General features: G+C 46.4%; 1 protein-coding gene across 1 annotated transcript; it reads left to right on the plus strand.

Moving 5' to 3' along the window:
* Positions 1-3728: 3728 nt before the first annotated feature.
* Positions 3729-11297, plus strand: LOC126544675 (cytoglobin-1-like). Its single transcript, XM_050192123.3, has 3 exons — positions 3729-4044; positions 7675-7906; positions 10680-11297. Exons 1-3 carry the CDS (start codon positions 3821-3823, stop codon positions 10917-10919), a joined length of 696 nt encoding a protein of 231 aa, XP_050048080.2. The 5' UTR covers positions 3729-3820; the 3' UTR covers positions 10920-11297.
* The last annotated feature ends 1919 nt before the right edge of the window (positions 11298-13216 follow it).

The following is a 13216-nucleotide window of genomic DNA, read 5'->3' on the forward strand; positions in this document are numbered from 1 at the left end:
AGGGAGCGCGCATTCGAAGCGTAGATGAAGTGAAAACTATACGAAGCAATGCGCGGCCTGCTACGTCAAGGGAACAGCTGCGCCGACAGACGCTTTTGGCACCGGATTGATGTATCGGGACTGCAGGAGTGCGTAAACAATGAACTGCAGCGTCGCTGCCAATGTAGGCGGCCCCGCTCGCAGAGCCGATCTCACGCGTTGAGATCAAACGCGCCTGTGTGGCCTTTGCTCGCTAAGGCAATGGAATTCGGTATGCCTGGTACGACGCATCGTCGCCCGGCGCGCCACTTTGCCTGAAGCAGACTGTCAGCTTCCGAGCGTGGCTGAAGCCGTTCTGTTTTGCTGCTTCGCTCTTTCTATTTTCGCGCATGCGTATTCGCTTACCTATTTGTTGTATTGCAAGCACATCAACAGTGCGCAAGCAAAGTTGTAAATATATAACCTGTTTTCATGCATTGTGTTATAAAAGTTACGTAAAGACATAGGGTGCCTCAGAAAGGCTGGCGTACTTTTGTATCAGCGGGCATATCTTTGTCCAAAATAGGCCTTTGTCAAAGATTGGCCCACCTATGGAAACGTAAGATTTCCGAGGCACCTTATCCCTGTTCGTAACTTCATACTGCACGGCGCAACTCCATCTGTTGGCCCACTTCTTCAAATTGTTTCTGCGCATGGAAAAGTCGATTTCATTAAATTTATTTGCTCGAGATGTGACCAGGCGTCTCGTTGTGGCGGGAAACAAAAAAAAATTGTGATGCGCATCCCGTGCCCTAAAGGCAAAGAGAAGCGAATTTGTGTTGCAAGGTCAGCTTGTTGGCAGGACCGCGTATCTCACGAAGCTCGCGTTGTAGCCATCGCTATTACTGATTGCCGCAACCAGCGTCCTTTCGCTGGATGCATTGTTCAAAAAGAAATGACTTGCGCTGTTAGCGGCATGACGTCTGATGAAAGATGGCTGCGCTTATTGGGCCTATCGTCGCTTGTTTTGGCTTCACGTATCGGAACTAACCCTGTCAGTTCAGTCTTCCGAACCACGGCCGATGAGCTGCGCACCAGCTTGCTACTTCTGTCTTCTTATCCCCCTACTCCTTCCACCCGTGCAAGGTAGCCAACAGGAACTACCTCCGGCTAACTTCTACGCCTTTCTAGGCACCATTTCTATTCCTTGCTACTTCCACTCCCTCGGGGAGTGCCAGCTCTGATAAAGAGGAATATTATTACAATTTTAACTTTTTTCTCCACTCACGCGATAGGTGTATGTCCGGACTCTGTGGATGCACGCATGCAACAATTAGCTCAGCAATGAGAATGAAATGAGTTTATCTGGCCCCCGTGTACAGCATCGATTGCGATAGTAAATTAATAGACAGCCATACGAAGTAAGGATAGTAGTTTTATCGGCCGTATGAGCTTGTAAATATTCGATTACTAACTAAACAAGCATGGTGTCACGTGCGCACAAGCAAGCATGAACATAGCTCACTCGCTGTCAAAACGCTACAGAGAGGAAGCGCAGCAGCAGCGGCGAGCGAATTGATCGTCGTCCTGCCTTTCGCTAGAACGCGAACTAAGCGGCGAGAACATAGCGCACACGAAACGATCACCACTCCGCGTTATCTGTCCCTCGAGCTGATCACCTTCAAAATAAAACCTGTGTGGCCGCGCACGGCCGCCATATGCGCAGAACGTCCCCCCCCCCCCCCTTCCCTGGTGCATTGCGCGCGGAGGAAGACGGCGCGCTTCCTCCCGCTTTCCTCCCTTGCGCGCACAAGATTGAGCCACCATCGCCGGCTCACCCTCGCGCGCTTTCACTCGCACATACAGCATACGGCACGCAGCGACGGTGTTATTGCACTCGAACTTCATATGGAACATGAGAGTAACGCCGGTGGCGAAAATTCGTCTGGAGTGTCTATATAATTGACATCGCAATAAAATTGCACAGCGTGGCCACCGTACCGTGTTTAGAGCTTCTCCAGTCGCTCCTGGTACCTGAGGTAAACAACAGCGAGGCCTTGCAGAGCGGCTTCCGTTACTCGAAAGGAGCCGTGGCTGGAAGACGCGATTTGGACACCACCTGCTGCACGCAAGCAAACGATCAAGCAAACTTTAAGGATACATTTATTAGAGCTCCTGCAAGCAATCGGCAAAGGCTCTGGGCGAACAGTCCCAGGTGTTGCCGTCCACAACGCAAGTTCGAGTGTCACGCCAGAGTGATGGCAATGCTAACAACCAAGCATGCTTTATTGCTACCAAAGAAACAAAAAAGCAAGCAAACAAACAAACAGACAAGCAAACAAAAAAGCGGCCAACAAGAACACAAGCATTCAAGCAAGCACGCGAACAACCAAAATCTACACGTTAAAGACTTATTGACTGAACCGTGGCCAGAAAACAACCAAATGATATCCATTGTTTTGAAATCTCAAAACGGCTGCCAGGTATTTGAGCAAGAGGGCCTAATGCTAACGAAAACTAAATTCCAGTGTCTTAGGCGCTCCATAACATTTACTCCTGACTCCTTCAATCAACCCATGGCCGTCAGTCGCCAGCAGCTGCGGAGCACGTGACAACGGTCAGGCCTGCAGCGCCGCACAGGGTGCTAAGAATCTCCGAGCCCGGACAGGCCGCCACTGGAAACTGAGAACTTTTTGTAGGGCTAGTTGGTGCATGTTACTGAAGTACTAAAGCGCCAAACAGACGACACAAGAAGAGACAACGTCCGTGTCTCTTCTTGTGTCGTCTGTTTGGCGCTTTAGTACTTCAGTAACTGGAAACTGAACCTGGCAACGTTCAACACACGAACCCTCTCGAGAGAAGCTAACCTAGCAGGACTCTCTGAGGAACTATCAGGCATTGTGTGCGATATTATTGGCCGTAGTGAGGTGAGAAAAACTGGTGAGGCTTATACAGGGCTGACTAATGGCCACGTGACTCCCAGATATGAAGCCATAAGGGATAGGATTTCTAATGCATAAGGACATAGCGGGCAAGGTTGACGAATCCTACAGCAAACGGCAATAATGAAAGGGTAGCACGCGCGCAAGGGGAGGGAGCGGGGTACAGCGAACTATAGAGCGAGGAGATGTACGCGTGCCAGGAGGGAGGGGGGGGGAGAGGGCGCTTGGCGCGTTTTGATTTGGCCTTACCGAGGCGCAGTTAGAACGCAGGCGAGAGCTTGCGCAGATGAAAAACCTCCTTGGTGTGGCCAAGGAACGTGTTCAGAAAAATTCACCAACGGGACTATAATGCTTTCGCATTCCCGCATGTAAGTAGTCCTAAACATTTCTGACAAATTGTAGCAGTATGTTTCGCGCCAACACATCGCACCTGCATATAGATTGAACGCCGTCTGTGGAGTTTAAGAGCAACGGTAAGCCTTGATGCCACTGTCAATGATTGCGACCTTTAGGCAAAACTGCCAGTTTTTTGCAGCAATCATCAACAACACTTTCGATCAACGCCGGCAGGTTCACGATCTATCATTTTTACTGGATATGCGCCAGCTCGTAAGATGTCATCACCATCGCCACCATCATACCGAACCCAAAAATAATGATTCGCAGGGACCACATCATCGACCGCTCTTGGACTTCATTAGATCCGAAAATCTTTTTTCATTAATTTAATCGTCCTTATTCGCCCGCATCCCATACCCCTGTATGCCCCGAGGTATTTACCCTCGCATTAAAAAATTTCTTTACTGCAACAATCGGCTTTCAGTTGTGGGTATCGGCCATGGTTTCGGTCGCCATCGTCATCATCAGCTCGGTGTCCGGATGTGCTCGTCGTAGAAGTTGAGCTCGCCGCCGTCGCAGCCATGGGTCAGGGCCACAATAAAGACAAGGTCGACAAGGCCACCGGCATGACGGAACGGCAGAAGCAGCTAGTGCTCCATTCGTGGCGCACATTCACCAATGCCAACAGCGACTACGGCGTCCTGCTGTTCGACGCACTGTTCACGGCCCACCCAGAATACCTGACGTTATTCAACAAGTTCAAGGGCAAGGACCTCGAGGCGCTTCGCCAGGACGCCAAGTTCAGGTACCAGCGAAAGCGGTGTACTCAACACCGCGTCATTTATTTATTGATTGACTTCCAAATACTTCAGCCCCATTCAGGGCCAATGCCGGAGTGGTGTACAGCAGATACCAGAAGCAGACAAAAAGACAGCAAAACTTATTAAAAAAGACAGTAAACTTATCCCTGAAGTGGTTCTACAAAATGTGACAGCGCCAATTCACGAACAGAACAGAGTAACTCGCTAAAGCAGTCGACAATTCTCCGGAAATAACGCTGTCTGAAAATGTTAGTACGCCAAAGGAAGGCTTTAGTTCGAGGCTGTGACAACGTCTAGTCGGAAAAAGCACTGGCACACGCGATGTAATCATCAGCGGATCGTCCGCAAGACGAGTGAACAACTGAGTGTAATAGTGACATAGAATCGGCATGCGACTTGGTGCACAGGATAGATCAATTCGACGAATTCATTGTGGGCCAGGGCGAACAATCCCGATCGCAGTGATGGCAAATCACATAAACTACCTTCCTTTGTAAAGGTTCAATTATGTTTATATCGCACACTTTATATGGGTTCCAGACACATCAAGCCTACTGTAATGCACGGTGAAAAAGTGTTTTATACATGAGCGATCTTGTATATTTTGGCGACTTGTATAACGTTCGTCGTAAGTATTTTCCTTCTTTAATGCGTACGAATTTTTTGGCGAGTACCCCAGGCCCGTCACGCGAAAAATGTAACGCCTTGTAGCTGCACGTAAATATGTAACTTGCAAAGTTAAGAATTTAACAATTATAATACTGCAAGTGAAGGTGACCAGTAACTTTATAAGCGATAAGGAACAATTTAGAGCAATAAATAAATAAAAACGAAATACCCATAGCGCCAGATGCGTAGGGTTCCTTAGAAAATGCATAGGGAAGCTTAGAGTAGGGCTGGGCCTGTTTAAATATGTGGGTGGGTCAACTAGAAATTGGTAGTGATTGGGGTTGGGTGAACTGAAAATTTGGAATTGGGCGAACTAAAGTTTGGAGCTGGGTCAACTTGGAATTTGGGGATGGGTCAACTTGGAATTTGGGGATGGGTCAACTTGAAATTTAGTGGTGGGCCAACTTAAATTTGGGGGTGGGCCAGCTTAAATTTGGGTGGGCCAACTTGAAATTCGGGCATTAGCCATCTTAAGATTGGGTGTATGCTTAGGCATACTTAGACAACGGCAGCGGAGTTTCTGCATTAGCTTTAGTGTTTCAGATGTAATGTGATCAATATGCTGTAACCACTGCATGTTGTGGGTGAAGATACTTGCAAGGTATTTGTACACCTATGCCAAGGGGAACTATTGTGTTGATGAAAGTGTACACATGCTGTGAAGGAAAATAGATGTTAGTAAATGACACTACTGCTGTTTTTCGAAAGTTAGTGCGTATCTGCCAATCAGTACACCAGGTGCAAAATATGGTCTAGGAATCCTGAATTAAGGTGCTATCACTAGGAGAAGTTACCTGGTATAGGACGCAGTCATCCGCATAAAGATGGACTTCTGACTTAGTATTACTGGGAAGGTGATTTATGAATATTAAAAGTAGCAAGCGTCCCAGAAGAGAGCCCTGCGGAACGCTTTCTGTTACATTTGCAGTCGAGTATGTAGTCCAATTAGATGCGTATAACAATGTCGAAGGCTTCAGAAAAGTCTACAAATCAAGCCTCCTTTTTTTTTTTGTTTGACAATATGAAGTTTGTTAGTAATGTCGTGTGAAAATGGCACCAGTTGTATTGTGCTGAAAGCACGATGGAATCCACGTTGTATGTTAGAGAGAAGGTATTCTGTTATATGCTTGTGTATGATATGGTCCAGTAGCTTACCGGAATCGGAGGTAAGCGATATAGGCCTATAGATAGAAAAAGTTGCTTTCCACCAGATTTACGGAGAGGCTAGGCTGGCTTACAAGACTGGGGGACGATACCTGAAGTCAAGGATTTGTGAAAAATGACCGCCAAATAACGTGTACACCAGAGAGAGAGTGCCGGGCCAGAAAGCTGTTCGGAATATTGTCAGGGCCAGTGCACTTCCTTGTACCTAAATTGAGAATTAAGTTTAGGAAGCCGTTTTCACTGATTACCACATGGCCGTTAGAGAGCTCAGAATCAGCCCTTGCGAATAGTGCCAAAAAGTTGCTGTCATGCGAGAACACTGAGTAGAAGTAGGCACTAAAGCATGAGCTATTTCAGTGGGGTCTGAAATAGCTGTCTCATCCAATATGAAAGAAGCAGCAGAAGTTTTGCTTGGTGTGATAGAAGTCCAGAATTCTGCGGGTTAGATTGTCATAATTTTGGTAGTTCAACACTAAAATAAAAGTTTTAGCTGCTTGCATTTTGATACGCAGTTCTTCCTTAGCAGTTCTAAAGCGAACAATACTGTCAGGATTACATGCCTTTTTTCAGTCGCCGCAAACAATGAGCACGAGGATTTCTCGTTTTAGGCGTGAGGGGAACAAAATTATCTATGCATAGTTTTAGGATTCGCTCAAGTGCATCAACCAATGTGTCAGCGTTATCATGTAGACCAAGTGCTTGGAAGGAATGAAAATTAGAAGGCAAAGTGCGGGATATGCACCCGCAGCGCTGACAAGAGCGATTCTGTCCAACCATGTCACGTGGTTGCCTCCTTTCGTAGGCAATAACATGAAGTTTATGTGTGAGAGTGATGAAGGCTTAATAGTGCAACGTCACGTTGCCGGAGCACACAGATTGGTACACAGCAACGAACGTCTCAGACACTGCTTAAATTATCAGGGAAGAAGACGAGGAGGTGACGCGACTTCACCCAGCCAGCCATCGTAAGCTGAGAGCGTTAAGCCACTGCGTACTTTGGTTTTATTTCCGTATCAGTAGGCACTTATATTTGGGCATATGCAGCACATGCGAACCTATTACACGATACGTTGCGTGCGCTGAAAAGGAAGCACGCCACACTGATGGTCTGATCGCAACGGACAGTCTAATCGGACTATCTAATCCTTTCATTGGGTGCTCGAAAACACCAAGGGTTTTCCATCAGTCACATCTGGCACATCATGTAGGTGAGACGCCCGTAGCGTCACTGCCGTTGTTCCTCATCGGGCCAGCGTTGGAGATTTTGAGACGACTGATAGTTGCGCATGCCTCGCTTGCTGCGTCGTACCGTACCCGAAACGTTCGCGCAACTTCGATCACAGGACGCGCGGACCAGGTGCGGTCATCGTGCTGGGCCGCGTGAACCTCGCATTCTGGACAGAACGGCCGGTGGGGATCGATGACTGCGACGGTGAAAACGTATCTCGAGTGCCTGCATAATTGCTATCGCAAAAAACGAGAGCTGCATTGCGATTGAAAGCAAATGCTCAGTCTCAGAACATTTTCGAATTTTCGCCCGACGGAATAACTCATATGCGCGAAAATAGTGTGAACTCTGTGATGTCTGGTTGGCACCATTAGTGCAGCGGTATGGGCGTGTTATTAAACAAAAAGAAAGTTCGACTCAATTTTTAATGTTAATAGTACTTTTTCTGAAGCCCTAGGAGGGAAAAAAAGAAATCCTTAAGTGCAAACTCATATTAGGATGCTTTTTAGGGTCGCTTTACCAATGTACCTAACTAAACAGTATTGTGTCACAGGGAACATGGCGTGACCATTGGCATGCAACTGAACAATATGGTAGAGTCTGTGGAGCACCCGGACAACCTCCTCATGCTGGTGAATAAGAACGCCGAGTTCCACACCAGGATCGCCGGCGTCGCGCCCAAGCACTTTGAGGATTTCGGCCACGTCATCGTCGATGTCTTGAAGTCTAAAGAAGAGAAGCTGATGACGCCACCCACTGTGGAGGCTTGGGGCAAGCTTTTTGCTGTGAGTACTGCCTCTAACTGACACTTAAAAAGCGCCTTGCAATGTCGCTACCATCGTGGTCAGGATGTACAATACACAACGAAGCACATGTGCGCTTCGAATCCTCGTTAAGGTCGTCACTATCATATGTACATTGCCAGGACGACGACTCGTCCCAGCGATGTACAGTTACCCTTGTCTTGCGCCAGATAACGCCACCTTCTACGTTGAAGTTTCGTAATTATGAGCCGTCCTTGACTGCACTTTTCTTCTCTTGGCACCTATTCTGTAACTCTGATAGAGAACCAGTTATGGGCCCTACGCATTACATGGCCTGCCTAGCCCCATTTCTTTCTCGTAATGTGAACTGGAACATTGGCTATACCCATTGGCTCTCCAGTCTGCTCAGCTGTTTTTCAGTCTCTTAAGGAGAGGATATAGTCCGGCGTAATGTGAACGTCCACCACGCGCGTCAGAGTTACGTAGTTACGCTTGTACATGCAAATATTTGTGTCAACATAGCAACAAATCTAGCCACAGAGATGCCAGGAATTGTGATCTTTAATGAAGAGACGAGTAACTACCTGGTATCAGAAACTTGAAAATAAAGGGGAAGCGGAATCCATCAGCAAATAACTATACAGCACTTTGGGGCTACAATACATATGAGATGGTGCGTAGAACGAGGAAATGAGTAACGGTACCACCGCCAACGTTCGCGAATGCCATTCTGAGCTTAAATGAGAGATATTTTCGAGGTTGGTAGTTAACCAAAGATCGGTAAGCCAGTTGGCTTTGGGAGCCCACGGTAAAGCCACAAATGAGGCAGTGCAGTGACATGGAGTTGGGTCTCTTTTGAAGTTTGAGCATAACCAGGCTGATGATGATGATGATGATGATGATGATGATGATGAAGTTTGAGAAGCGCAGAGCCAAATCAGCCTTAAAAAAAGACTCAGGAACATGCATAAAAATAAATGGCCGGCACAAGCGCACAAGTATTTGTACTTTAAAAGCGATGACACAGAATGGAGGAAGAGGTCGAGAAAGTTGGCAAAAAAAGTGTAAGTAGACAACTAGAAGTCATCAAAAAGAAAGTGAGAGAAACCGAGACAGTGAATGTAAAGAATAGAAAAAAGGACCACGGTCAAGAAGGGGAGAAAAAAATTAGAAGAGAAAATTTGTGCGGTAAGATAAAGGACAGTGCCTTGCTATTTGAAGTTCGGGCTAGTTGCCTAAGGATAAAAACATACGAGCAAATATTTGCTACAAGAACAGGCATGTGTGTGCTGGAGCAAATATGCGGAGACTACTGAGCCCATGCTAATAGATTGCGAAGGTATTCACGCAGTGAGACCCGTAGGTAACGTACACCTTCCAGAAGCACTAGAATTTAAAGTGGACAGAAGCATCACTCGGTCAGCCACCGAGATAAGAGACATTTAAAGTATTGGTGCAAAAAAGGCAGCGAAGAGATAGATTGATTGCTTCCTTTTGAGGAATTTCTTGATTGATTGCTGAAGTTGATTGAAGTTTATTGCTTCTTGTGATCTTATAACTTTTGATACCTTTTGACGCCATAAGAAAAGTAAAGTGCTTTCTTCTTAATGTTGGACCTTTAGTATTATATTTCAGATGTATAGTTCTTTCATTCTATGCTTGTCAGATACGAACATTTTCTTATAACCCTGTCAAAGTGCAATTATCGGGTAGAGACCCCACCAAGCCTTTCTTGGCTTTTAGCCTGTGCCCCATATCATTTCATGCCTGCTATAAATTCACGATAATGCCGAAATAAAATGAAATGAAATGAAACAAAATGACGGTATTTGTTAAAGGCATAGGCAGCGGTACAAGCAGATGTGACGTTTTGATAAAGAGAAAAAATATTAAGGAGACGTACACAAAACAGCCAGAACGAAAAGTATGTATAGGATACCTGATTAACTCAAGCAGGCTAGGTGACCATCTGTCACCACCCCGTTCCAAAGAGCATGCCAATAAATCATCACCATAAGCCTAAAGTCACTGGTTACGTTACGCCGGCGAAAAGTGCACGCTCCACAGTCTGCCGTCCTGGCGCAGCCATCTTGGCCGGCGGCATTCGGGCGTGCTTTGTTCGGCTGGCGCGAGAATTAAACAAGCCCCTATCACACGCTAGCGTGTGATACTGTCATTGTCACAATTTTACTGCGATAATGACACATTGTCATTATTGTCACACTGTCACTGTGACTATGGTCACAATAAAATTCAAGGATTCTTTAATGTGGCTTTACCTTTTTTTTTAATGCGGTCCACCAAACACCCTTTTGAAAGGTATGAGTGCTACTTTTTGCACCTAATAAGTGTTATTTTCATTCAGTTTCTCTATCGAGACGTCGTCGTGGAAGGGATATGGATGACAAGAATGCGGTTGATGATTTTGTTGCGGTTTAGGAGTTATTTTTTCTAGGAAGTTCAATTTCGAGGCATTATCTTGAAACGAACATGATTGGAGAGGGGTATGGTTGCTAACCGTCGCTGCTTGGTGGGTAAAGGTGTTTGCTAGAGACGGAGTTAGTTTGGGAGCCCGGGCTTGCAGTTGCTCCATCTGTAGGTCTTTTTCGCTGTTGAAAAACGTGTTAGCACCCATTCATGAGCTCAGCGGTACATAGATATGCAATGGGAAGACAACGTTACGCCCACGAATCCTTACGAGATATTCTTACGCACTATGCTCGGCACTTCTCTGGTCAGTCGTCACCCACCCACCCGCCGCCCCTTCAACTTTCTTCTCACTCCTGGCATGCAGTTGGTGAACGGGCACATCGTCGCCGCATTCAAGGCTGGACCGAAGAGCTCGGACAGGCTGGCCTCCCGTTTGGACCTGGGAAGGCCGTCTCTCCGAGCGAAGCCCTCCACTACCGCAGCGCAGAGAGGTGGACACCTCGCCGCGAAGTCACGGAGCAAAGCCCAGCGAGAGCCCTCAACGAAGACCGGCGTCTCACCCAGCAAGCACGGCCTCAAGAAGGAAGTCACCAAAAAGGAATAGCGCTCGAGAATGCTCAAGAAGGCAGAGAGTTAGAAAAGCCCGCTGCACGCTAAAGAACATTTGAAAGGTCCGTGAAAGAATCGTGTTCCGGCCGTCATGTTGTGGAGTGAACGCGAACCCCTGTGCGCATGCCTATGTGAGCTACTGGACACGCAGACGAAGTCACAGATGACGCGAAGGAAGAACAGAAACGTGGAACAGAAGTGGAAATGCGGCGTTTTGGAATCGCCGAAGAGGTCTTGTAAAACGGCGTATCCCATATTCTTCGCTTTTCATCGTGACTGATAGGTGTCGCTGTTTTACTCATTGACACATTCAAAGGCTAAAGGAATGAAGTAGCGAGACGCTATGTTATGGAATAGAAAGTCGCACACTAGGCGTACTTGCACTGCTGCAGTGATTTCTTCTCACGCTCTAGCTTTGTGAAATTGCGTTTGGTTCTTATGGAAGGTTTGCATAGAGTTCGCATATGGAACATTTATGGTCTTCCAGCGAATGTTGAATAAGATCTCCTTTAGAAGCGGAGGCAGTCTGTCGAGACCGACACTAAAGTAATCGCGCTGATTGTTGAAATACGTCATGTGTAAGCGCAAGGACAATAGCGACGAATTGGTATAATATCTAGGTGATTAGCGTACTGTAATTCTTCTTAACGCTTCAAGATTGTGCAAATTATTTAAAACACAGGTCAACCAGCCATTGCGTACACTCGCAGAAAAAAAGAATTAAAGGTCACTCAGATGCGTCTTGGAATGGCCAGCTGACACTTCAAAAAATAAGGAGTATACATCTACGTACTCGTTAGCGGCTTTGGTAAACTGAAGATTTCAATATTGTGCGATAGATGCCGTGAGGTTCAACTGGAGGGAGCCGTTGCAATGAAACCAACCCCGTTTGGTGTGTGTCAAAGCATAGCTAAAGATATAAAGCACAGGAACGACCTTGCTAACCCGTGATGATTTCTTAAAATTTTACATAGACATACAGAATTTCGACCACGAATACTTCAAAAACAGCTTGCTGAACAAGTCGTTGAAACTTACGCGGAACAGGCAAGCGTGGGCGACTTCCAGGCGGCAGCAAGAAACGACGAACGTGAACTGGTGAAAGATAAATTTTCGCAAATGGCTTAAGTATGTTGTAATATGTAGTACGTCCTCTAGCATGTCTTAGTGGTCCCAGTTTGACCATGTGTATTCTGTCCTTTTTTGACTGATTTTTATTTATTCAATGACTTCTCACGTATTCCCCCATCTTGTATTACTGACCAATTTTAGTGTATTACATTAATGTACCCCCCCCCCCCCCCTGATAATACCCCAAGCAGGGGCGTTTAAGGAAATAATAATAAATGATGATGATCGTATTTGCACCGGCTCCTGTAGTTTTTTCCGCTGGCATAATAAAACATCACTGCCCAAGCACTCCGTACAGATGGCCAACCAACGAAGCTGAAACGTGCGCTCCCGGTGTTTATAACTGGGTTAATCCCGACGGTTCATTAAACGACGGCTTGGCAAGCTGCCGCATCCTCGGTACGCAGTTTCTGCTTGCACAAGGCTGCACGGGCCTGTTCTTGTGCCCGGGCTGCAGCATCAGCGTCGCGTAGACGAGCTCGTTCCCGGTTCTACTCGCGGCCTTGCTGATCGAAAACTGCCTGTTCCTCAGGAGTATGTATGAAGCGTGGGCTACCCACTTCGGAGCCAAAATCTGCGCGCTCTGCACAAATTTCGCTGGGGTGCGACGGAGCGCAACGATGTCACTTGTCTTGTCTTGTCTTGTGTCCCAGACAGTGGCGCGTACCCACTATGGGGGATTGGCCAAGAAGCAGGCGGTTTTCCGTAAGGTTAGAAGTATAGAGAAACTAGATTTGAATAGTGGAGCGTGAGACGATAGAACTGTAATTTAGACTTGCAATGAAAGTACTGGTAAGAATTTTGCTAAAATAATTTAACGTAAAGGAATTAAGTAATAGAAACTATGGATAATTGTAGAAAATCAGCAAGGTACTCTTTTTGTCTCTCTAATAAAATTGTAAACAGCAAGAAAAGCATCCCTGTGGCTGGTTCCCAGTGAAGTTGCCCCAAAAGAAAGAATGTTTGTCGAGGTTAGTGATAGGCCAAGTTTGGTAAATGAGTATTCTAATATTCTTCTTTGTCTTAGAAAGCGGCGGCATGAGAGAAAATAATGTTCGATAGTTTCAGGTGCACTGCAATAAGAACATAGAGGGGACGTCGCGAGACCAGACCTGTGTAAGTAAAAATTTAGAGGAGGTATACGGCATCTCAATTTTGTAA

This window comes from Dermacentor andersoni, chromosome 10, assembly GCF_023375885.2.
Source record: "Dermacentor andersoni chromosome 10, qqDerAnde1_hic_scaffold, whole genome shotgun sequence".
Lineage (NCBI taxonomy): Eukaryota > Metazoa > Arthropoda > Arachnida > Ixodida > Ixodidae > Dermacentor > Dermacentor andersoni.

Bases quoted from the DNA above. Each gene is read 5' to 3' on its own strand.
- LOC126544675 (XM_050192123.3), top strand. From the start codon at position 3,821: ATGGGTCAGGGCCACAATAAAGACAAGGTCGACAAGGCCACCGGCATG. The intron at 4,045-7,674 runs GTACCAGCGAAA...ATTGTGTCACAG, and splicing joins CGCCAGGACGCCAAGTTCAG to GGAACATGGCGTGACCATTG. The intron at 7,907-10,679 runs GTGAGTACTGCC...CCTGGCATGCAG, and splicing joins CTTGGGGCAAGCTTTTTGCT to TTGGTGAACGGGCACATCGT.